Genomic DNA, 25,832 nt, shown 5'->3' on the forward strand with positions numbered 1-25,832 from the left:
TTTCTTTGTACTGAATTGTTTACCTAATGTAAATTTCTTTGACTTTTATGCACATCATGTCTTTTTTTTAATATTAGTTTTTCTAAAATTGTACTTTAAAAGAATCCCAATATATCGCCTTACGCACTGTATCGAAATATATTGCAATATATTGAATCGTGACATGTATCGTGATACGTATCGTATCGCCAGATTCTTGCCAATACACTGCCCTACTAAAATAGCCCTAGCTGAAATGTTACTTAACAATGATGTATATGCCATGTGTGCATAAGGATGTTTTTTTTTTCTCTCCAGAGCTGGCATGGTGCCAAGCAGGAGCTGTCCATCCATCACCCACGGCCCTCGTTTGACCAGTGTACCCAGGACCAGACGGAGAGCTGTGCACATCTCCATCATGGAGGGTAAAGCACACATTTACTGTAAATCTATAGAGAAATTCGGTACAAAAAAACCCACTGTGGCTGATGGGAGGTCCTCATGCTTTCTGACATCTGGACTGGGCAAGTGAGCAAGAGACCACCTCTCTCAGTGTGAAGCAGATGTTGGTCAGTAAGCCTGCATGTCTCTTAGTCCATTGGTTGCCAGCCTTTTTTCGCAGATGTACCCACTCGGCCCTGTCAGATGAATTTAAATACCCCTTTATCCAAGACCAGCCATCCTATAATAAATGTGTTCATTTAACTGTATTATAGAGTGATTTCTATACACTATTCTCTCTCTCACACACACACACACACTCACACAAAAATAAAAAAAATAATATATATATATATAAATATATATATATATATATATATATATATATATATATATATATATATATATATATATATATATATATATATAAATATATATAATATATATAAATATATATATATATATATATATATTATATATATATATATTATATATATATATATATATATATATAATATATATATATATATATATATATATATATATATATATATATATATATATATATAATATATATATATATATATATATATATATATATAAATATATAAATATATAAATATATAAATATATATATATATATATATATATATATATATATAATATATATATATATATATATATATATATATATATATATATATATATATATATATATATATATATATATATATATATATATATATATATATATATATATATATATATATATATATATATATATATATATATATATATATATATATATATATATATATATATATATATATATATATATATATATATATATATATATATATATATATATATATATATATATATATATATATATATATATATATATATATATAAATATATAAATATATATATATATATATATATATATATATATATATATATATATATATATATATATATATATATATATATATAATATATATATATATATATATATATATATATATATATATATATATATATATATATATATATATATATATATAAATATATATATATATATATATATATATATATATATATATATATATATATATATATATATATATATATATATATATATATATATATATATATATATATATATTATATATATATATATATATAAATATATATAAATATATATATATATATATATATATTATTATATTTATATATATATATATATATATATATATATATCTATCTAATCTTTTTTTTTTTTAAAGAAAGGGGGGAAAAAAGCTCCCCAGAAAAAGGGCACTTTCTCTTGAGGAAGAAACAGGGCAGATGCTCAATCTCCCTTTGATGTCAATGTGTGCACGTGCCTGCTTTAGTTTAACTATTGTATATCCAATACTTCTCACTTTCTAACTAGTTTTCATACACTCCCAATCGACTTAATCAACATGTGGATTTTTTTTTTTAAATTAATTTCTTTGTTTTTTTCCAAATTAGTTGAGTTACTCCACAATCTTTACACATACAACTTGGACACACACACACACACACACACACACACACACACACACACACACACACACACACACACACACACACACACCTTAAGCCAGGGCCTCAGGCATTATTTTAACATAACAAAGTCATCCTGTCAGTTTATAAAGGGCACTTACTGTCCCATCTTTCCTCCAACTGGTTATTAACCTTTTGCCAATGCTGCCACTGTGAGTCAGTGGATGTGCCTAACTACAACTGAATAAACTTATAGCGTTTAGTCTGTTTTCAACAAAAGAGACCCCCTCTTGTCATTGACATAGAGAGCAGGATCTGACATTGCACCCCACTGTTGCAACACTGAAACAAACCCCCTGTGTTTTGTCCTGTTGCTCTCTCTGTGCTGGCATTTCCACTGGTAATAATATCTTAGCCTAAAAATAGCGCCTGCTGTCAAGGGCCGGGTCATGCCATATGTGTCACGGCCGACAGCAGGGAGGGACGAGGTGAACTGTGACAAAGTGAGCCACATTCCAGGGCCTTGTCTTTCACTCTCTGTCGGTCTTTTGATTTATCTACCGCTGTCAGCCTGCCTGCCAGCATGTGGGAGGTCGCTGTGGAGAAGGGAGGGCTGCATAGCTAGCCAGTCGCGGTCAGAGACAAAGACAGACAGCAGAGAGATAGAGATAGAGAGAGAGGAGAGGCAGCTTCAAGAACAGACAGAGATAAAAGTGGAAAAAAGGAGAGAAGCAAAAAGGTGTTTGAACACAGTAAGGGTTGAACCATGGTGAAGTGTCTGATCCGGATCAAGACCAAGGTGAACGTTCACTTGCGCATGATTAACCATTGCTATCGAGATGTGAATGTGCGCGTGCTGTCTCTGGGACCCAGGCTCTTGGGCAAGGTTCTGGGGGTCCTACCGCTCTTCCCCGCCCTTCCTGGGGGTTCTTCCACCTCAGGCTCTGGTCCTGGGTCGGGACAGAGCTTGAGGACCCCTTCCAGGCTAGCTGTCCAATCCCACCTCCATGGCTGCAACCCACATGCAAACTGTGCAGGTAAAAACCGGGGCTGGTTTCATCATGCAGAGTTATGGAGTGCTGTCTTTTTGTAGCGGTTCTTCTTGTGGGTTGAAGTTGGGACGACTTTCTCTCGAAAGAACAGTGTTCGAACAATGAGCCAAATATTTCAGGGTGATGCTGTATGTTAGCATCGTGAGACCGTCCTGATCTCGCGAGCTCCAGTTTTCCACTCGCAGATCAGTCTGGCATCTTGAGGCAGAGAAAATTTGGAGCCGTTAGCCAAACGACCGGGCCAATCAGCGTTGGTTTTGAGGTGGGTTAGGTGGTGATAGACAGATGGTTTATCCAATCAGCTAACCAGTACTTTCAGACAGCGGTAGCCCTAATTCTGTTAGCCGCTCGCTAATGCTTTTTTTCTCTTGGATTCTTCTTTTGGAATATGGTCCGGGAACCTGAAATGGTGCCTTTTATTCCTAAATTCTCGTTACACAAATGGCAAATATCCTTTACCGACATGTTGCTTGCATGCTGAGCTAACAAGCTATGCTTTGCCTGCAGCAGCAGGGGCGGGCTTGTGGTTGTATTTTCATACGCTTCGTGGATCTGATTGGTTGATTTGGCCCGTTTATCACCAACATAGGTGATAAACAGATGGTTCAGCCAATCAGCTAACCAGTATTTCCGCCCCTTCCCAAAAGTTCTCCAACGGAAAGTTCCCAGATGGATATGCCGAGCAAATGCGAAGCAATCCATCTGGCGGAGTCAGGTTAGCTGTATGTTTCTCTGATACCAAAACCAAAATGAATACTGCATCAAATTATGAAATTATCCACTAATATCTTGCTGTAGTCGATTGCGGTGGATAAAAAAATAAATAAAAAAAGTCATTATCTACCTTCCAGAGAACATGGATATCTGAGTAACAGTTGTTCTTATGATTCATGTTCACGTTAAAGTTAGCGTTGCCACTTGTAGCCATTTAATTTCGATATAGATCACATGACCGGAGGACAGGATCAGTCTCTTGAGTATAGGCCATGACTCATGACATGCCAACCATTAAAAACAAATAATGCTCCCTTCTGGCCATGTCACAATAATGAATGTTGGCACAGTGTTCAACAGAGCGTAGTGTGCTGAAAGATTCCCAGCAAACCAGGCTTACTCAAAGACACTCAACTCTCTGCTTTAGGACTAATTAAACTCCATCTGAACATTATTTCCCCTTAAACCTCTTTTTAAAATCGCTCAAAGAACAGGGACAGGTTCTATATAGTCAGACATTTGCATCAATGACTTGTAGGCAGGGTATGTTTCTCTTGAGTTTTATGAGGTCTGAGGTATAAGAAAGTCATGTCAGAGTCTCTTTAAATGTGAATGTGTCTTGCAACAATACCTCCCAGTTATTAAACATGTCTCCCTTATGAACTGGCTTCCTCTGCTGTGGCTTTTCAGGTCTGGAGTCCCTTCGAGACAGCGCCCACTCCACACCTGTGCGATCCGTCTCCCACGGCGATTCCTTCATGTCTTCTCGGGGCCACATGATGGACGGCAACGAGGCAAGCACGTCAGCAGTCATCTCAGACGAGGCCTACAGCCCCTCCGACAGCGTGCTGCCCACACCTGTGGCCGAACACGGGATGGAGATGCCTTTGCCTCGTCACCTTAACGGTGCCGCCTGCAGCAACAACGAGAAGGAGTCCGAGGCAGGCACGTCGAAGGATGGCCACGCAGCGGAGTTTTCTTCCGGCAGGAGGGCACTGCGTATCGTCAGGGGCAGGTCATCGCCACCGAGCGACGTGGAGGAGCTGAACAAGTTCATCCTGAGCGTGTTGCGTCTGTTCCTGGTTACCATTGGACTGCTGTTCGCCCTGCTGCTGCTCCTAATCATGCTGACAGAGTCAGACCTGGACATTGCCTTCCTGAGAGACATCCGCAAGACACCTGAATTCCAGCAGTTCCACTTTGAATACTTCTGCCCTCTGCGGCGCTGGTTTGCCTGTAAGTTACGGTGGATGGGAGGTTTCCTCATCAGCAACTGATGCAGAGACTGAATGACACAACACAGGCTTCTACTGATGAATATGGGACACATACTTTACAACAGAGAGGGTGGGAGGAGGAGAGATGGCAGCCCTATTCCTAATATCAACTCTGCTTTTCCCAAGAATGAGTTCCTGTCCCAAGCCACGGACTTTCCCCTGAAGAGCCTTGTTTATTATGTTTGACCATCACTGCGAGCAAAGGAAATCACATTTTACTTTGGAAATTCAGGTCATTTCAAGACATTTTATTTTTACACAAAGCCACAGCATCAGGGTTAAATTCAAACACTGAAAGGGACAAGCAAGTCTGACAGACTTCACTTAGTTTACCACAGATGATAGTTGCCTTTATTTTTGTATTAATTGATATGTTGCAACATTATTGTAAGACAGAATGACCCGATGTGTTGGGGGGGTGTTGTGAAACCTGAGAGTTTGAGTTGAAGTTTTGAACGAAGATGAGAGCCAGTCTAGCTCATCTACTTTTCATATTTCAAAGCCAACATCAACATTCATGATCAAATGTTATTATGGTCACGGCGATGAGATTTAAAACCGCTGTTTTGAATTGTACTAGTATCTGTATCTGGGGGTTGGAGGAAGTGCGAAATGGAAAACTAAGCAGCACTTACCGAATGTAGATCAGTCCTCCGGAGTCAAATAATATTTGCAAATAGAGCTGGGTGATTTTTTTCCCTAAAAAAATGAGATTTTTTTTATAAAAAAAAAAAACTTGATTTACAATTTGATTTTTCCCTCCCTTCCATGTAAAACTAAATAACTGCGAACTGTAAATATATTTTAAAAATATATATTTATTGTATTTAATTAAAGTGCATCAACATAAACAAAATTGCAAAGACAAACCCTTTCTCTAACTGAAAAGTCACTGTGCAGTGTGCAACAAAGATTGTTAAACATCCAAATTATTTATACTGTATTTGGATTGAAAAAGAAAATTGAAAAAAATTGATTTTTTGAAAATATGAATCGATTTGACCTACCAACTCGATTTTTAAATCAAATCGATTCTTTTCCCAGCCCTATTTGCAAATATAATTGGTTTTCTAAAATGTTTAGCCATATATGGAATTTGCCATGTAGAGCGATACGCGAGTGTTCAAACAGTGACAGAAAGATAGTTGGGTCTAGAACCTCAATTGTAAGAATAGAAACATTGAGCACACTTTTAGATGATTGACAACTTCTTGACTTCCCTGAATTGTCGTGACGTACCACTATACAACCGAACATGTGGGCTATGTAATTTAACCAAATGCTGAGAATCAGCTTCAGCAGCTATTTGACCGAGGAGTGATGTGGGTGCTGCTCTGTCAGATGGCTTGAATTATCATTTTATCACAAGTGTGACTTAGTTTGTGGTCAAACGTTCAGTGTGCTTACGTTCCCATTTTTGTCCAGCCATTAGAACACCAATAAAGTTTTGTCAAATTACTATAAATTACAGATAATTGTAAGGATATAAGTAGGTAATGGAGGTGGTAGGTTTACTTATTTTATAAAATAGCAGCCAAATAATTCATATAGCTACAATCAACTTGTGTGTGTAAGGAACAGTTGTCACTTTGCAGTAGTAACTTTTATGGTAGTTGAAAAGGTGATGGTACTATGTGAGCTAGCGCTGTAGTGATAGTAAAGTGGTTAGTTCTTTGAGTTCCACACTCTGTAGAACGAGTTTCTCGATGTGCAATAATGTTAATATAAAAAACAAGATCTTATCCATGTAAAGTACAACAATTTGTGCTATTTTTCCCACAGTATACAGTTAAGAGGGCTTGTTTTTGATTCATGTTGAGTTAAAATAATATAAGTTTGTTTAGCCCTGCTTTGTTCAAATGTATGCATTTATCTGTAAAGGCGTAATATTTAAATCATGTTCGCATTTTTGTACAAACTGATGTCTCATTAACAGATTTCCTCACTGCGACTTTTAATGGACTTAAAGCATTATTATTTTTTTACAGTGGATGTATAGTGTTCAGCTTACAAGAGAGACTGAGATAAGTCATGTTTACGCTCTACTGCAATCTTCATCATCACACCTACCAAAGAATCCTCTGTTGTCTGATATTTGTCAGTTTGCATCAACAGATGGAAACTAATAGTCTGCTCTCCTTCTCCAGCCTTAGTACGCACGTTATTTCACAGGTTAACCTGCATTGCATCTTTACAGCCCAGAGCGATCAACAGCATCGTTTAAACTACATAGTTTGTGACCGGTAACTATTGGACCTCTTAACAAACCTACAAGTGGTGGACTAGGGTATATGTTGGTGTAATTATAGACTGATCAGCAGGCATTTATCATACCTAAAATAAATTGGATGCAATATTTATGCAACAAAGGGAATGGTTAGGACATGGATTAACTGGGGGATTTAGGAGGCTCCTATAGGCAGTTTGGAAAGTTACTGTATTCATATTAAAATCCACAGGTTAAAAGTTTGAGTCATTTGAGAGACACTGTAGTACCGGGCTTCAAATTAGATTTTTATTTTTGTAACGACCTATTTATTTTTCATAAAAAAAAAACTAATTTGGTGGTTGGTTTTTTAAAGACTTAAAGGTACAATATGTAACATTTCTGCTTTAAAATGTCTAAAAATGACCATACCTATGTTATATATTTTTATGAGTTGTGTTCTTACACTATCCCAAATGTTTTCACCAAATGTCAAACCCAGAGAAATCTGTTATTTTATTTTCAGACACGGCACGTTTCCTTTAGTCGCCCGTCAGTGGCGTCCTATAACCTTTCACCCTCCAGTTGCTCTAACTTCCGTCAGAACACTGGCACCAAGATGATACGTTCAGGAGTAATTGTAAATCATACAATGTCGCAGAAAAAAAAAAAAAAAGTAGCACACCCCGGTCTGTCTGCCTCACTCCCCCGGCGCAGAGAGACTCAGTCGGGATGACAGCTGACAACAACCCCGGTACATATAGCTAGCTAGTTACCGTTAGCCCCCAGTCAGCTATCAGCCAGCAACTTTCATTACAGCAACCCCCCAGCCAGAACTTATCTCCAGTGCCTGGTGCTTACGATGCTAACGGCAGTTTAATTAAACGTCGGGAAACAGACTATATCAGACCCAGCACCGAGTCACAACGGTGGCCATCCATAGCGGTAGCTACATGTCCGTAGCGCTACCGGTGTATGTGCCGAAAATCTCCTCCCTGCCGAATTTCGCCCCCCTTTGCGTTTAGCTGTCTTTACGGTTAGCTAAATTAACCCGACAAAAAGGTGGGTTAAGCACCAAAACGAAAAGTTAAGATTACTTAAAAGTGAAGGGGAGATAATTCCGGGCAGCTGGGAGATGTTCTGCTGCTGCACAACAGGCATCGAATGTCCTGGCTCGCTATTGCGGAGATTTCCCCGACAATCCCCCACCCACACCCGTCTCTCAGCCTTGTTTAGTAGCTAGCTAGTGTTACAACAAACCCCGTCTGCCCCGGTGTTGAAACCATCCAAAAGGTGACATTGATATGTGAAATATTTTGTGTTTTAGCTGCTGGCTACTATTAGCTTGCTGGCTCACTAGCTAACTGGTCAGCTACAAATAAAGATTAATCAAGAAAAATGTAATTATGTTGGGGAAACTGCAGCTATTTTATTACAATAACATGAACAAACGTTACTAAACGTAACGTGAATAAACGGGTAAACTCGTCCGTGAACTGAAGCATTCTAACGATTCTAACCGGCAGCAAAGGTGTTTAACACTAAAAACTCCCATAATAACGCAACTTCCCAACGTCATCAAAAGTCCAGTTTTACCGTCCATTGTTTTGGTTGAGAGACCCCTAGCGGCAGAAAGTTACATATTGTATGTTTAATTACTTATGTGTCTGCTAACTCGGATGTACTTTTTAACTTCCTATCATTTGAACTTTAAAGTCTCATTTTAGGTTGTTTGTTTATGTGTATGAACCTAACAACATAATTTGAGCAATAAATATAACTATGTAATGAATTTCAATATCCATAAACTAGCAAATTAATGTCCGTCTGTCTGCTAGACGTTCAAGATGTCTTTTTGACTGGTAAAGGTAAACGTCCTGTAGATGTGTGAAGGGAATGGTGCTCACTGTTTCCGATTACCCACAGTGGTAGGTAACGTTCTCCTGCACATCCGGTTTGATTGTTGCCTAATCCTAGAATGCTTTCTTGACTCATTTTTAGAGAAACAAAGTACATGCAAGTTGTCTTGTGAACGTACTTGTTGATGAACTGAATACCTGACAGACGCATTTTCACTTAACTCTGAACAGATTTTACCAAAATGAAAGTGGAGCAGTTTGTATCTAACCAATTTCAAAAACAGCAGAAGTAGCGTATTCCACTACTTGAATATTTCTTTTTGCAATGCAGTTCAATATATTTTTTGTATTGCTAAAATTGGTTTCAAATAACTTGAACGGATGAACAGGGATGGCAGTTCCATTAACAAGCAACTCTCGTATTGATTTTAATTAATCATGTAAACAGTAATGAGGTCTCTGATGTGGTCTTACTGTAAGCATCCTTCTTGTACGATGGCATTGCACATGGAAATGTCTGTAAGCATGTGTTCTGCATTTATTACCTCCAAACAAGACTGCTTATTTTCAATCACTGACTTAAGACTGGTGTAATTTATTTATGAATAAACAAATAAGACCTATTATTGACATCTGACAGCTACATGTTTAATCTTGAATTCAGAGAAGAAGGGAAAAAAAACTCAACAGCTTTACCCAAATCAGCACCTTTTGAATTTTTTTAGCACGTCCCTGCTTGAAAATAACATCACGCACAAATTATTCTTTTGTCACAATGCTGCCATCTAAAGGGGACAATGATACTACCACTGCCGAGATTAATAGCATGCACACTCAAAAAGTTGGCTATCAAAACCTTAAAAAAAAAAAGTTTTATTTGCTTCAGCAGCCACTAAAAACAACATTGATTAATCAATTTGACAACAGGGGACATATTTTAGAAATGTATAAGTTATTACATAAGACATTGAGTCAAACTAATTGCAAATCTGAGAACAGAAAAGCAAGCAGCAGAGATAAAGTCAAGAGTGATTCATCTGCTACCTACAGTATATGTACAATAATTTCCAGCTGGCCATCTACACTGTACAAGTTTTAAACTTTGACTGTAACAAAACTATTTCCTTACTTGTTCTTCCTACCCAACTGAAGGCAACCAGGGGTCTTGGTCACATACTTTAGCCTTCATCTCAGTCTGAAAAGACATGCAGTTGTCCTGATGCATTGCCGCCCAGCAATGCATTCCTTGTGGGGTGAAAAGCAGTCACGTACAGCACTGAGGTAACGTTATCGCGATCTACGAAGGAGTGCAGGAGTTTGCCACTTTCATGAAACACCTTCACAATGTGACGCTTTGATGTGCTCCCCACCACAAAACAGTCTTCCTGTTTGGGGTCCCACACGGCTGATACTCTGGTCCTGTAGCTGGCCGTTTGCAATTTGTGTCTGAAAATTGAGAGTGATAAGACAGGTCGCGAGTACGTTCAGGTAACACGTTCTCAAAGAAAAGGAAAGACACAAAAGAACAAGAAAGCACAACGTCAGGGAAACTATACGTTTTTGTACCTGATGGATGTCAGCAAGGGAGCTTTCTTAGTCATTGCAGATGTGTCATATATCCTGTCAATAGAGTTATGGCTGGTATTGAAAAGTAAACTACAATAAGTACAACAATTGTTCAAAGTGCTGAATTGGCTTCACCTTATGTAGTCATCCATACAGGAGGTGAGCACTCGGTTGCCTGTACGAGGGGAGAAATAAGCACCGTGTATGCTTAAAGAGTGACCATGCAGCTGGGAGACAGTCTTGCTTTTCTTCTCCTTCAGGTATCTGCTGTCATAAATATTCACTCTCCTGCAGACAAGATCCAAACATTCACTTACTACATTCAAAAAGACAAAGATACAGAAATGTGGATCAAATAATTAAAATTCAATACTCAAGCCATACTTGTTTTCTGTAACAGCAAAGTACTGCTTCTGTAAAGGGTGGACGCTAACACAAAGCAGACAATGCTTGAATTTCAATGAGTGGATGGACTCGTGGGAGTTTCTGCAGAGAAATGAAATACCAGTGTTGCATGTTTATGAAATGTTTAACATTAAATTAAATTGTTCACCCTTATGGTTATTGTTAAGCGTGATCTATACTTCTGCGTTAAATCTACGCCTTAGCTACTTATGTACGTACGTACGTACGTACGTGGAGACACCAACCTACGCCGGACCCTATGCTGTAGCCTGATGCGCAGCTCTCAAAAAAATGTAACGTCGCGGCGACGCACGTCGGGGCTTGGTAGCATTGCATTTCCCCTTAATTATTTCTTGGTTCTCCTTCTCCATAAACAACATGAAATCAAGGAGAGGCAGTGTTTCCCACGCATAGACTAATGTGTGGTGGTGCGCCTCACTAATCAACACCGGCCGCCGCACATTGCATTATTAATGTTTTTTTTTTTTTTTTTTTTTTTAAAACACTATTTAAAAACACATTCCGCTCCATTTCCTTTCCCTGCTCTTCTCCGTCTCTCTGTCACTTGGGACACGGACACAGCTGAAAGGCGACGTTGGAGGCTTAAAACACCCACCGTGCACACAGCATCTGTCTCCATCAAGGAGAGAAGACGGCTGGCGAAATTCACAAGTTCACAAAAGGTTGGTATCTATCTCGTGAACACCTTTACACAATCACACACTCACCGAACCGACTCTTAGCAAACATGCGATTGTGCCTGCTTTAGAAAGTTAACTAGTTTCAAGTTTGCGGTATAAATGCAGTTGGGTTGTCGAGGTCAAAACACTATATGTCAAATAAACTTATTATAAATAATGTTATGCCATTTTTTACTCTGACACTGAATGTTTGCTGCTTCAATCCAGATGAGTATCGAAAAGTATTTTCCGCAACAGAAAAAGACACGTGTTGAGGATGAGGACCAGGCTGAACCGGAGGCATCAGTCTGACACAGAGCTCAACAGTCCGACCAGTGGAATTAGTTATGTTATTAATTTGTTTACAATATTTTCAGGCTTCAACCAATGAAAGACAGGGTCAGGGAGAGAAAGAGATTTGTTAGGCATTAAAGTAGGAGAGAAGGACAGCATCCAACAGCGTGATCTCCCCCCCCGCCCTCCCCCCGCCTCAACGTGATATGGGGCAACACCCCGCCACAAATTGCTTTCTAATCTGTGGGAAACACTGAGAGGGTTAACTTTTCCTGCTACAGATTTCCGACCGTGGTCAGAAAGCACATGGGAGACACTGTTTCTCTCACTATGACTCTAGAGTCGCTATTCGCTCCGACAGCTAATCGCTGTCCCTCTCTCACTTCTCCCTCGCTCTACCACACACTCCCCAAACACACACGCCGGCTCAACGCACAAGTATAAACATCAGGCCACTTACGTAGGCTACGGCGAAAGCGCTGCATGGAGCCTCCGCACAACCATAAATGACGCTTTAAACACCATGAAAAGAAACAAAAAAATACTATTCATTATCATCAACAATAATTCTTTACCCTGGGGTGCGCCTATCGACGATGGCAACTTTTCCATTGAAGTACCCAACCACTAGTGATGTACAGTCATGTGACATGAAGTCAAATGTCTTGAGATGCTCTTCACTTTCATACACCTAGGACCATGAACAAACAGATTAACGTCAACTCGTGGAGGGGGCACGGATATGTTTTAAGCTCTTAAAAACATTTGCATGCAGGCAATATACCGCACAACCTTAAAAATATGATTTTTAGAAAGTATTCTCACGTCATCAAAGACTGCCTTCTCTACATCCATGCAGCGTACAGTTCCGTCATGGCTGAGGCTCAGCAGGTGGGTGGGATGAGCCCTGGAGAACGCTATGCAGGTCACTACACGAGTATGGGGCTCAAAGCGTAGCACACCATCATTACCCCAATCACTACCCTGAATATACACATGCAAGAAAAAAACTGTTTAACGTAGATTTCATCTGATATGAAAGAGTTGTGACTTTTAAAGGGCATTTACCGTAAGTGTGTCCACTGACTGACCTTTTATTTCCATGAATGCCCAGAGCAAGAGGAACGTTAACACGTAGTACGCTAAAGAGTCCTAGGAACCAGTTCTTAACCACTGAAATTAGCCTCAATTTCACAGTTGGTGCATTATTTGATGTACCTTCGTCGTAGGTTACTTATGTGTTGACAGTTAACAGAAGGATCAGGGTTCATACGCATTTTAACCAATACTTTTCCATGACTTTTTTGCATGGGAAAAAAGTCATATGCACACAAATTTCAATGACTATGTGTTCCTGAAAATGTCAGTCGACATTATACAATAAGAATAAAAATCTGTGTTCAAGTTTACCCTCAGTGGTTTAACTATAAAATGAATGACAATGCATGTGGTTCATTGTGGGATTAATAATATCGCTCCCCAAATAGAACGTTGGAGGTTAAGATGACGTGAAATACATTTATTAATGACATATTATTATGCTGTGTTAAAAAAAAATTCCATGACTTTTCCAAAACTTTCTGGGTCTTTTTATGTTTCCAAAACCTTTCCAGGCCTGGAATTTGCATTTTTCAAATTCCATAACTTTTCCAGATTTTTTCAAAACATATGAACCCTGAGGATCTTCTCAGCTAATGTAGCACATAAAGACCTGTTGTTTTGAGCCCACATCCAGTCATCACATACAAATTTATAAAATCATTAAGAACGGAGAAAACGGACCAACTGCCAGAGTCCGACGGACCCAAATGTGTTTCCTGTGGCCATTAACAGGCTGCTGGTGCAAGGGTGGAAGGCAGCACAGACAAGGCGTTTATTCACAACTATGACCTCTCTGTCCTCAGTTGTCTTCATGTTCTTAAGGGCTGAGCAGTACCTGCGTAAAGACACCAGTGTAAATTTTTGTCCACCTGTATGAACATTTAACAGTTTGGAAACATTTTACTATGAATACAATAGCCAAAGGAAACTAATATGCCCTATAGAGGGTGGAGCAGTAACTTCTTTAGAAGTTAGGCAAAAGGATGAAAGAATCAAAAAATGTAAATCTTACTCTGTCAGACTAAGCTCCTTTCTATCTTCTGTTGAAACCTATGAAAAGAAAATCAATTTAAATATTCAATATAGCCGCAATCGGTCAACAGAAGGAAGCAGCTAAATTGTCAAAATCAAAGCCGCATTGAGCGGGCTTCACAAATGATCTTGGTCAATAATAGTATAAATGTGTGATAAAGTCTTACCATGGAGAGCAGGATCAATTAAGAAAAAACAAACAAATAGGATGTAATGACAACATGAAACATGGCTATTGCCAAGAAAGGAGAGTCCTACCTCGGAGAAGAGCTCAAGAAGTTGTGAAGGTAGCTTGGCCTCATCTTCCATGTTGACTGGTTTCATGAGCAGAGGGCCAGGAGGCCTCTTGTGTGACTTTAAAGCAAGCAAAAATAACTAAATAACATAACAGGCAGGAAATAAAGAGAAGAGCAGCGAGAAAATAAATATGCAAGAGACAGAGTAATGGAGTGGCATGAAGTGAGGCATGAAATTCATTATTAGGTTAGTTGAACGTAGCTACCAATCCACAGATCTGCGTCTCTCTGGGTTTAGGAGGAAGTGTCAGGCTTTGGAGACGAAGGGATTTGCGAACTGGCACCCCTTTTTCTACAGCAGCCTGTAACCTGCCACCATAAACAGGGAGTATTACTGTGACATCAACAAGACACTGGTCTGTCTGACTTTTTGAAAGCCTATACTTGGAGCTAAAGTGATGAGGAAATTTGTTTGTCTGGCCAACAGTAAAAAAGAAAAAAAGGTAATAAATTTCCAGTGGTATGAATTTCAGAAAAGTTGGAAAAGGTGTAACAGGAGGATATACATATATATTTTTTTATCAATTAACTAATCAATTAAAAAGGTGGTACTTAGACATCCTACTTTTTCCTACACTAAAAAAAATAAAAAAGCATGTTAAGTCCCAAACATTTAAAATAATAAACCGCAGCATGATGCCATATATACATACACCACCTATCAATTTGTTTAGAAATTATTGATCCGCTCAATTAAGAGCTTAGCAGTAAAACTTGTAGGAATGTACCTCATGAGACGCCTCTTCGATAGCTTTGGCCGTGTTACCTGCTTCAACTCCTCAGTCGCCTTTTGAGAAGGAAAACAATTAATACCCATACTACCTGTTTCGAGATAGCAGGAGGAATAAATCAAAAGCTAAATATTCTTCTACTGTGGTAAGTCCCTAGTTTATGTAGCTATTCTCAGTTCAATTACATGCAATTCAAATTACACATGTATTGAAAACCACTATTGTAATAAATTAAGAGAGACCCACAATGTCAGTTAATATCATCGGCCCCAAAAGCCAAGTCTCCCCGACACTCATGTGTCCCATGTGGCTGGGACGACTCCACCTGTCTATCTACCTGGAATAAGTTGATAGAAGACAGAAACGCTTGGTTCTGTTTGATGTTCTCCAGACGCTCAAGTTCATATGATGAAAGACCTGCATGTCCACCCTGTGTTACACAAAGATACAGCACTAACATTTTGGAGAAACATTTACATTAGAACCCATGTAGCAGTTGAGAATACTAGACTCCATTTGACAAACTCTTTTGTACATAGTGCAAAAAAATCCACAGACGTGTAGTGAATAAAAGCTAAATGTTCATTATAAAATGTGCAGGGCTGGTTATACTTACAGATGTGCACTCCACAGCACTATTTTTAACATCATCCTCCTCCTTAATATCCTTTCTGCTATTCTGTCGTTTTTTATCATTGTGCGTTGTTGGCGTTGTTCTCTATCAAAATATGGGCATATTATAAGATACAAAATAAAAATACCTCTTACGCAATGGGGAAAGAAGTATTCAGATCCTCTACTGAGGTAAATTTACTAATACCACACTGTACAAAAATACAAGTCAAAGTCCTGCATTATAAATATTAGTAAAGTAAATAGTAACTTAAGCTGTAAGATTGATGGAGTGGAGTAAAAAGTACAATAATTCCTTCTGAAATGTTGTGGAGTAAAAGTAGAAGGGACATAAAAAGAAAAGACTTGGTAAACTACAAGTAACCTACCTCAAAATTGTACTCAAGTACAGTACTTGAGTAATTGTACTTAGATACAACCCACCACTGTTCTTATGTACTATTCATTGTTTCTTTGAGTTTCTGACCTTTTTCTTGATGTCTGTAGCTATTTCAGCGGAGTACTGGAAGCGTGTAGGTGTCAGGACGTTTCGTGATGATCGTCGAACTGTCGCCTCGAGATCCACCTAACGGAGTCATTTCATACAAGGTGTGCATTAACAATAAAATGATGCGCCATACAACTTTTCCACGGAAGCACACGTTATAGCGAAACTCACACGCTTAACGTCACGTCTAAAACATGCTTGCTGGTGTGTAACTTACTAAGTAAAGTTAGCTAGCTAACTAACTAACGTTAAATTGTATTAACTTAGTTTAGCTCCCAAATTTATGTAGGTTATGCTGCGTTCCGGACACAATTTTTAGCCCGTAAGTTACGACTTCAAGTCACGACCCACGACTTGGTAGAGTTCCAGACAAAGTAACGACAAACTCTTCAAGCTAGCGTTAGCGTGATACTAATGATTTCTAGTCGGCTTTATTTAATAAACATAACCTGTAGTCGTACACAGTCGTATGTGTATTGTTTGGATTACAATGTGCTGAATTACCTTATGTTGCCTATTTATGTAGCATACATGTATTTATATTTCTCACTGTTAACCACCGGCGTCTGTACAGCATCAACAGGGATTGACATTGTTGTTTAGCTAGCTATGTGTGTTACGTCAAAACTGTAACTGGGAGTACAACGATCTGGTACGAGGGTTAGGGTTAGTAGGCTCACGAGTAGTAACTAGTTAAGGGTTTGACTGCCGTTCCAGGGCACTTTCACGAGTAGAAGGTTGTGAAAACACGAGTTACGGGTTGCCTGGAACGCAGCATAGCTATTTAAAACAGCTATAATGTTAAGTTAAACCAAATTAAAAACATCAACAAATCACAACTGTACCTGCACAACAGCGTCGCTATTTGTTCGACTTGTTGCCATTTTTAGAGCACTTTTAAGATACTCATGAGTCGTGATACTCGTCTACGGAGAGAACTGCTAAAGCACAACACTTCACAGCTGGTAACTGTGATGTAAAAGGCGAGGAGGAAATTCACTCGCGCCAAGTTTTGTAACTAGCCCTGCTCCTCTGTGTTGTGAAACAGAATCCTAGCAGCTCATTGATTAGCTAGGTGTTTACCCATCATCACATTTAAGGGGAGGTTCTCTGCTGCCAACATTCAATAAACAGCCATTACATTTGGTTGCCATCTCGATCTCATCTCGTGTCCTTCTTCCGCTGACAAAGAATCACTGGTAATGTCGCCACCTTTTGGCAGATGTGGGCAATAGCAGAAAGGAAGACGAAATACCGTCACTAATAACTATAATTCTGGTTAACTTATGCATGAAAAACATGTCCACAAGTAACGTTTGAACATTTAACAATTGACTGACACGCACTGTTAACATGTTGTTCCATGCTGATTTAAAAGAGAAAACAGACAATCTTCTTAGCAAACAAACACACCTGTGCACACAGAGGAAGTCCGTCAGCAATAGGGGAGGGAAACATTGTTTATTAACTAAACATGTTCAAATGAAAACAAACTTTACTTAACAAATGACTTGACATCAGAGTTTACTGCTCATTGGGCTTTTTGTACATGACTAAAGTTTCATAATCGGAGCAGAGATACAGAACTGTGGATGTTATGAAGCCATAAAGAGGCCACTCACTGACAAATAATGTAAATGACCCATGCATGATCTGTCATGACATGATCTCATTGGTCTGAAGAGATGTCTATTTCTCAGTACAGCACTATGCATGTTACATCATGTTACTACTGGTAAGGTGGCTGCTTCTCCTATGTTTTTCCAATGCTGTTACTTAAAAGGTAGTGCATGGTACAAGCCTCTGTACAGGGGTAGACAACATATGATTTAATACATTTTCTTTGTGTGGTCATTAACAGCAGTAATTGTCCCAGCAACCACATTATGAAACAAAAGAACAATAGGTAACAACTTCCACTAAAACAAGCCAGCCATAGTTAGTAATGTTGAGAGTGTGACACACAAAGATTACATTTTTTTTACAGTTTAAAATTTCAGATTTAGTATTGTACATATTGCTGGGAAATCAAACCTCTACATAAAACACTTCAGGGAACATGGAAGGGCCAACTTCCCATCGAGTTCACTACGTTTTCACCGGGTGACATTTTACTGTGTTTTATCAGTCGTCCACTTTGTTGCCATGTTACTCCTCAAACTAAAAGTAGAGGGTAGGAAGAGCACGCAGCCAGTCCACACATGTTTTTCCCTCGCTCGATCAAAAAATATCTGATGGAATAAAAAAAAGAAATGTGTCCATGATCACTGGAAGCTGTAACAAGTCATCACACTAAAACACATGCACACCGACTATATTTACCCATCCATTCCCCAGGCTGTGCCCCAAGAGTTCTTCACAATCCAATATGGCATGCCGCTCTCCTCAGCGCCGTAACCCACAGCCAGGACTGCATGATTCACCATGTCTGCTGTGTTCTTACAATGAGTGCTAAACAGACAATACTGATGCTTTTAGATCGATAGAGTACATTTTTTTTGTAGATTGATTGGGCTGCTGTCCTCTGTAGAAGAAAATGAATTACCTAAACAGTGTTAGTCTCATTTTGTCCTGATACCCTCTTTCCTGTTCACTGATTAAGTTCTTATTTTCTCTATTTAACAAACTTTAAGTGTCTCCTGTGTTAATTAACTCAACTCTGTTGCAGGACAAAAACAACCTTTGAAAGTACACGTTCTACCAAAACAAGTTCCTTTCCGAGGCTATTTTCTAGCGGCACTGAGGCTCCGCTCAACGCTTAGCACCGCCCAAGACGATTGTGATTGGTTTAAAGAAATGCCAATAAACAAAAGCACGTTTTTCTCCCATCCCGCAATACTGTGTGGACTAGCCAGACCCTTCTCCTCCACCCTCTGAAGGAAAGTCTGGCAATGCGAGACTCGGTCTATGCAAATATACTCAGATAGTTTTCTCATCTTTTGGTATTCTGTTGCTTTACTGTAACCTTGTATAAAACCCTGACCAGAAAACTCATTCTGGCCAGAGAGAATCCTACAGCTTCTTTCTCCACTGTGCGGTGAATAAAACTCATCTGAACCAGCCACTGGTTTGGACCTGAGAGAACTTTTTCTTCCACATCTCTTTCAATATCATATTACAACCTGCCTATGCAAAGATGTGCTTTTAGGAATTTATTTAGATATATTCATGCCTGTTCAAGACAATGATACAGAGAAACACAAGCTAGCACCAGCACATTTTTGATAGAGAGGACAGAAAGTTCAGTAAAGTGAATTACAAGCACTCATAACTGTAAGCACCACAACAAATGAGCCATGAGCCATCAGACCATCACAGTGGCCAATGGAAGAATAGCTCCATGTTATGGGCAGACATGTTCCAAGGCCAGCAAGCTGTGTGATGAAAGGCTTGGCAGCAGAGTACTTTTATTCTGGTCAATACACTGGTCTAACACCAATGTAAATAGCAAAAAGCAAAGTGGTACCACAACACTAAATCCAACAAAAGCCTAAAACAAGTGTTGTGCTCTAATGGAATGCAAGCAGATTTCTGTCACAACCTGCCGACAGCCATTAACTATGATTTTGCAGATTTCACTTGTTAGTGAGCCTCATTAGTTCCTTAATCCTCTTTCCTATTCAATAACGTATGTGCTGGTGGATTACTAGACAAACATTCCACTATTGTATTATAAATATTTCCAAATTGCAAAATGGACAGAAAAAACATGGCCACACACTCCTCTGAATATTTCTAACCTAACCTACATGAGTGCTTGTTGACTTAGGTCCTTCGCTCACCTTGTGTAAACACCTTCTTTGTAGTGCTTAAAATCAGACGTGACTTGAAAGGCAAAAGACACAGGGTTGAGCCGGGCCACAGCATCAACCATGGCCTTTTCATCATACTGTGGATGGACAAACGTACAGAGATTTGAATACATAAAGGAAAAGCAAATATTGTTAGGAGATAAAAGTTATTATATTATGAGTCAAATGTTGGCAATCCAGTGTAACAGACTGTTACTGTAAGTATTCACAACAGTGACACACTGACACAATGTCCCACAATGATAAGAAACTAATTTGTTTATACTAAAATAGCTGCTTTTCTCTTTTCCTCTTATCGAGTTACCAGCAAAGACATTGTTAACTGTACCCAATTTGTGACATTGTGGCCCAGCAGTCATTTCTTTAAGGACACAATTTCTTACAGAATGTAACTTCACATGTATACATGTGCATGTTCACTCACACTTGTTATGTTGACAACATCCAGGACAAAAGCAGCTGCAAGTGCAGGGTCAAAATGGCAACTGTCATCCTAAGACAGGAAGGAAAAAAAATCATACATTGAGAATGTATTTTAAATATTGCAAAAAACAAAAACACTGGGGAAAAAAAAAGTCATACATGGCCTTTATAGGGATAGTCCTCCTCCTTCATAAGACCCTTGTTGTATTTGATGTACTCAAATGCCTGGCTGGGGAGGCCACTGAAACAAACCAAACAGTATTTAATAGGTTGAAGCCTTAAACGCAGGTATTCTTGTTATTACTGTAACTTATAATGTCTCATATGTTATAGCTATAACTACAAAAACTAACAACTAATGACAAATCAGTGTTACTTACCCCATGCATCCATAATTGTTGAAGTCTCTGGCACAGTCTATCAGCTGCTGCTCAGACTGATACAAAAAGCAAATTGCTTTTATACAGAGCAATAATACTGTTAATACTACATTTAAAAAAAACTGACAAACCACTAAGATTATACTGTAAAACAGAGATTTCCACTGCAAGTACATCTTCTAAATTATCCTAATAAGAAAGCACACCCCTACAAATCTCTCAGCACAGATATAACCAGAAGTGCCACACGTGAGATCTATTAGATGAATGAGTTGATTAATACTAAATAATAATTATCAGACAGATCTCACCAGAGGTATTAGCTTCCCGGTAACGATAGCATTCACAGATTCCAAACAGCCAGTAGTAGAGAAGGTCCAACAGCTTCCACAGAAACCCTAAAGACGCAAACACAATATAACTCAAACAACTGGTAATTCACTTATCTGTCAAAGACACGTTATTATGGAACCCACGCAACTTTGAGGCAAGGCCCGCCCTTCAATAGCATTCACACACTACTACTAGTCACACGTCCATGCTTACGCAAGGTAACGTAACCCAAATGGTTCAGGTCCTATCCCCTGACTAATTGGCTATCCTAACCTTAACCACTCGAGGTCAATGCCTAACCCCAACCAATTGAGCTGCTTGGTAGGGTGGGACTTGCATAGAAGTTACATGGGATCCATAATAATGCGTCAAAGAAGCACTCCACTCATTTTTTATGATTGTCTTATAATGTCTTCTGTATTTCTGGCAGAGTCATAGAAAATTACCTGTTTTCTCTGCTGTCTTTGTCACATTATTATTAAATTAGTCAAGCCACATAAATGAATAATGTAACTATATGTTTGATTGATGTACTGTATTTGTAAATGCAACATTAGTTGCTGTTTTCAGTGCTCATATTTACATCAAAGTAGTTTAAAGTGGAAATAATGAATGTTCTTGTCCTGTGCATGATGAAGTCTTTCTGGCAAAAACTCTGTCACAAGCCTCCAGGTACCTTCCGGTGGCGCTGCTCTGCTGCGACCCGGGCCGTGCTGCTGCTACATTTTTACGTTACTCAAGTTGTATTTGTTTATACTGATCATTAGTACTTTAGCTTAGAGTTCTACTGTTCCTAACAACTATTTGTTCGTCTGCAAACAACCACGGGAGCAAACTGTACACTCAGAGGGGATTTGTAATTTTTAATCCACTGCATTGATCTGACAGCTGTAGTGACTATAGTTTACATATTAATATTTTGCATAGAAAACATTGATGGTCTTGTAAAATATAATGCTTGCACAAGTTTTTCTCCTGTCGCTGATTGCTCTGGCATGCCCCCCAGCATGCCAAACACTTGGGGACAACGTAGCCTTCCAGCTATGAATCTCCTACACCAGAGAGGCACTGCTGTTACTCAGGCCACCCCACTCTGCTGGATTTACCTCCACCATAGACCTGCCCGAAGCAGTGAAACCTCAACCTGAACAGCAAAGGCACAAGCGGAGAAGAGGCAGGCAGCACACACGATAGGATACACTTTATTGCCCCGTATGTGCTGAAACTCTCAGTTCTATTTCCCACTATAAATTAGCAGGAAAGTTAATGCATATCCTTGGATTAACGTACTTTACCAAATTCTTGTCATCCTGGTTCTCTCTCTAGATTGTGGTTGTATTTTGTGGCAGTTCAGCACCATTGGATACCTGGTTTTTCACGGGAGTCACAACGTTGTCCTTCATCCTCCAGTCTACAAACTCGGGATAAGAACCAGCCCTGTTGACATGACCCCCTGTAGTAACTGAGCAGTTCTAAAAGAGACCAGAATCAAAAGATTGCAATCAAAAACGTATTTATGTATGAAAGCACCAGCTGCATAAAGTGTATTGTATTATGTGTATCATACCTGAGGCTCTGTCAAGAGGAATAATTTCCTGAATTCCTCAAATGTCATGTCTGAGAACTGATTCAGTCCCACTAGATTTAAAAATGAACAAGGTTGTAAGGACATGCACGCCTTTCATAACCTTATGAAATATTTCATTTTTAAAAGAGAGCTGACTGCACCCACTGTGGTGATAATCTATACATAATGTGTTGTGAGAAAGATTATACTGTACTTGTGAATGAATGATTCCCAGCATTATGATGATCAATTTCCCTCCTATTCTCAGTGAATATGTGGAGCCGGTGGTAATACTCCTCAATGTCATAAACCTTGTTGTGCTGCATGTGAAAAAGAGAAGTGTAACAGCTTATAGCTACACAGGAAATGATTAAGGTTTTTAAAAGCTTGTTAATGAAGCATTCAAAATAAAACGCAAGTGACTGTGAAGTATACAGTAACTTTGTTATTATGATCATACCTGTGACATCCACTGTTTGAATCCATATTCCTCTGATAGGACACAGAATAAAGCCGTTGAAGTTAATAAAGCAGCCTAATAACTAACACTTCAAACTATTAATTCAGTCATGCACCCATTTATGAGGGCAATGTAACTTAGTACAATCACTCACAAATTGAAGGTAGGCCTACATGTGCTGGATGTCATGCTTCTACCTGTGCAGTACTACACTCAGAGGGGATTTGTAATTTTTAATCCACTGCATTGATCTGAAGCTGTAGTGACTATAGTTTACATATTAATATTTTGCATAGAAAACATTGATGGTCTTGTAAAATATAATGCATTGTTATAGATAACATTACCAAATAGTATAGTAAATAGTTGAAATTAGCTCCACATCGAACAACTATAAAATAATAAACGTATGCATCAGTAATAATCCCATAATAACAGGGGGCCTTTTTCTCCATATGAGTACTTTTACTTTTCTATTGCAGTTGCTACTTTTAAGGAGCTGAGTTCTTTCAGAATTGTAAATGATAGAAACAAAATCAAAGTCTTAGCCATTCATTTTTCTGGCAATTATTTTGAGGTGCATACGGTGTCAATGCCTATGAGTTAGCTTCAACGAAATATTAGTGTGAGCAACAGCGTTTAACATTTTGCAACAAACAAAAAATAAAAGAATAAAAAAAAAACTTCATGACAGTTTCCTTACCTTTGGACAAATCTAACGGCGTTAAATGAACTAAACTAAACACGGTGCTGATGAGCCAGACTACACAGAGCGCCATACTCGCCCCGGACTCCAACAAGCTGTGAGAGAGTCACATGATTCGGCTTCTTTTTATATCCCCCCTGCCCCCTTAGTTTACATTGTAAAACAAACGCGGCAGCCGTGGAGACACTTCTCCCCCTGAGAAAGAATAGATTTATTAACAAGAGGTAATCAGGAAAGAATACACTTTTATACAAAACTGGAAATACTACTCAAGCTGTTGAAATAGACTGAAAGAGAATTCTCATACCACTGGGTATTGCTCACTGCAAACATTTGATGTGCCTGTTAAGAGGGTAAAGATTCATGTGCAAGGGTGGGGTTTAAATACAGTTCACATACTGTTCTAGATATAGATTTAATTTGAACACGTGAAAGTGGTACATGCGTGCCACTTAAGCTTTAGGTGTTTTTTTAATACAAAGCCTGTAAAAAATACCTATAAATATTTTAAGAATAAGCACAATATTACTACTGTATAGTTCCTGCTAACATATTGGAATAGACAGGATACAGAATGTGTTACACTTATAAGTTGTTTTCAACATTTGCTTTAAAGTATTATACACATAATTTATTACAGAGTTGAACAATCATAAGGATAACACATTTTGAGGGATATGTTTTTAACACATTGCACATTAGGAAATGCATCAGACTGCCTGTACACAATAATGTACACAGCAAATATTTCTGCTTCATTGGCAAATCGTAGAACAAAATAGTTAACATACTTCTGTGGTATATAATCCATTTCATGATTAAGGCAAAACCATAATGCACTGGCCAAAGAGGATTAACCATACAAACTATGCTCTTACTGTCTGAGTAAAGCTGGGAATTTAACTTCATGAAGTGGCTCAATATTGGTTACATCTGCTACATACACTGCCCGTCGCTTATACTGTACATCATGTTGCCCACCAGGGGAATAAGGTGATAAGAAGCAAAGCATAAAAACCCATCTCTCCAAACTGAAAACATGTTTCCCAGTTCAATCGGAAATGAGCAGGTAATGTTGTTTCAGTTTGACTCCCAACGCTTCCAAGTGTCTTTCTCATTCAGTGGCAACATAAAACATCAGAGCACGTGATTCAACTTTAGCCACCACAGCAGTTCCACTTTTGACCCCATTTATTTCTCTGAAAGGAAAGTTTTAAAAAGTGTCCAAATTTCAAAACCTTAACGTTTTTGGTAATCACATCCCATTACACAATACATTCAATAATTAGCAGTATTTACTTTTAGTGGCAGAGTCTGTCATTTCTCCGCTGCATTCGAATCAACCAGGACTGAAATCTTAAATGTTAATACACAACTTTGAATTAACGATCATGCAGCTAGTAGATTAGCAGATATTTGTTTTACTTTTAACTTTGAAGAGCTACACTTGAGGACAAATAGGCTAAAGAAATGGCTGCTACACTAATCAGGCAGAATGTTTGTATGGGGACAACTGAGCTTATGTGCAGTTTTCTCTTTGACTTTGACATCTGAGCAGAAAAATGGGAGTTGATCATCATGTGTCAAATGTGACCCCCATTTTTCATGAATGAGAGCTTTTTATGTACTGCACATTCCCAATAGAATAAATAGCTTGTCTGTATGCGCTCTCATCTGTGTATTCTGTTTGAAAATAACTATCATAAAATGGTATTTAAGACGATAAATAACATATAAATACTCTGTAACTATATAAATAAAACCTCTCTGGGCTTCTACTCAGTCTCTAATAACGATTATACAGAACGAGTCCATTGGGGACCACATACTAGAAGGGCACAGCCTACTGTGTCTATTACAAATAATAG

At 38.5% G+C, this 25,832-nt stretch overlaps 3 protein-coding genes across 9 annotated transcripts in view; 1 reads left to right on the plus strand and 2 right to left on the minus strand.

Moving 5' to 3' along the window:
* LOC114560940 (FERM domain-containing protein 5) overlaps positions 1–5,804 on the plus strand; it is a 94,340-nt gene extending 88,536 nt beyond the window's left edge. For both annotated transcript variants that reach the window (XM_028586571.1, XM_028586579.1), the window contains 2 exons: positions 298–404; positions 4,407–5,804. In XM_028586571.1, the coding sequence (XP_028442372.1) occupies positions 298–404; positions 4,407–4,993 (694 nt within the window). In that variant the 3' untranslated portion in view covers positions 4,994–5,804. The remainder of the gene's footprint in view (positions 1–297; positions 405–4,406) is intronic.
* Positions 5,805–9,633: 3,829 nt separating this feature from the next.
* wdr76 (WD repeat domain 76) lies at positions 9,634–17,663 on the minus strand. Of its 5 annotated transcripts, none has more exons than XM_028605892.1 (15): positions 17,425–17,663; positions 16,263–16,361; positions 15,780–15,881; positions 15,501–15,593; positions 15,161–15,219; positions 14,639–14,741; positions 14,395–14,490; positions 14,117–14,154; positions 13,786–13,939; positions 12,829–12,987; positions 12,579–12,694; positions 11,009–11,110; positions 10,760–10,912; positions 10,625–10,678; positions 9,634–10,504 (listed from the first exon to the last, which is right to left on the minus strand). In XM_028605892.1, the coding sequence occupies exons 1-15, from the start codon at positions 17,446–17,448 to the stop codon at positions 10,249–10,251; spliced, it is 1,608 nt and encodes a 535-aa protein (XP_028461693.1). In that variant the 5' UTR covers positions 17,449–17,663; the 3' UTR covers positions 9,634–10,248. The 5 variants fall into 5 exon arrangements, with proteins under 5 accessions (XP_028461693.1, XP_028461629.1, XP_028461836.1 ...); XM_028605828.1 differs by lacking the exon at positions 17,425–17,663 and adding an exon at positions 17,129–17,418; XM_028606035.1 differs by lacking the exons at positions 15,780–15,881; positions 17,425–17,663 and adding an exon at positions 17,129–17,418.
* A 62-nt stretch (positions 17,664–17,725) lies between these two features.
* Positions 17,726–24,064, minus strand: LOC114573889 (pro-cathepsin H). 2 transcript variants are annotated; one of them, XM_028606141.1, is made up of 12 exons: positions 23,962–24,064; positions 23,259–23,290; positions 23,013–23,118; positions 22,799–22,869; positions 22,599–22,703; positions 21,210–21,296; positions 20,899–20,954; positions 20,678–20,759; positions 20,520–20,588; positions 20,066–20,172; positions 18,606–18,734; positions 17,726–18,514 (listed from the first exon to the last, which is right to left on the minus strand). In XM_028606141.1, the coding sequence occupies exons 1-12, from the start codon at positions 24,035–24,037 to the stop codon at positions 18,439–18,441; spliced, it is 996 nt and encodes a 331-aa protein (XP_028461942.1). In that variant the 5' UTR covers positions 24,038–24,064; the 3' UTR covers positions 17,726–18,438. The 2 variants fall into 2 exon arrangements, with proteins under 2 accessions (XP_028461942.1, XP_028462018.1); XM_028606217.1 differs by lacking the exon at positions 18,606–18,734.
* Between the last annotated feature and the right edge of the window lie 1,768 nt (positions 24,065–25,832).

This window comes from Perca flavescens, chromosome 1 (genome assembly GCF_004354835.1).
Source record: "Perca flavescens isolate YP-PL-M2 chromosome 1, PFLA_1.0, whole genome shotgun sequence".
NCBI classification, from domain to species: Eukaryota; Metazoa; Chordata; class Actinopteri; order Perciformes; family Percidae; genus Perca; species Perca flavescens.

What these genes read in the sequence shown, in the direction of transcription:
- wdr76 (XM_028605828.1), bottom strand. Translation starts at nt 17,167, where the DNA reads ATGGCAACAAGTCGAACAAATAGCGACGCTGTTGTGCAG. An exon ending in CTTCTATCAACTTATTCCAG is followed by an intron (nt 15,220 to 15,500) that starts GTAGATAGACAG and finishes CCTTCTCAAAAG; the next exon opens with GCGACTGAGGAGTTGAAGCA. An exon ending in CCCTTGCTGACATCCATCAG is followed by an intron (nt 10,505 to 10,624) that starts GTACAAAAACGT and finishes CTCAATTTTCAG; the next exon opens with ACACAAATTGCAAACGGCCA.
- LOC114573889 (XM_028606141.1), bottom strand. Translation starts at nt 24,037, where the DNA reads ATGGCGCTCTGTGTAGTCTGGCTCATCAGCACCGTGTTTAGTTTAGTT. An exon ending in TCAAACAGTGGATGTCACAG is followed by an intron (nt 23,119 to 23,258) that starts GTATGATCATAA and finishes TTTCACATGCAG; the next exon opens with CACAACAAGGTTTATGACAT. An exon ending in TGACTCCCGTGAAAAACCAG is followed by an intron (nt 21,297 to 22,598) that starts GTATCCAATGGT and finishes TTGCGTCTTTAG; the next exon opens with GGTTTCTGTGGAAGCTGTTG.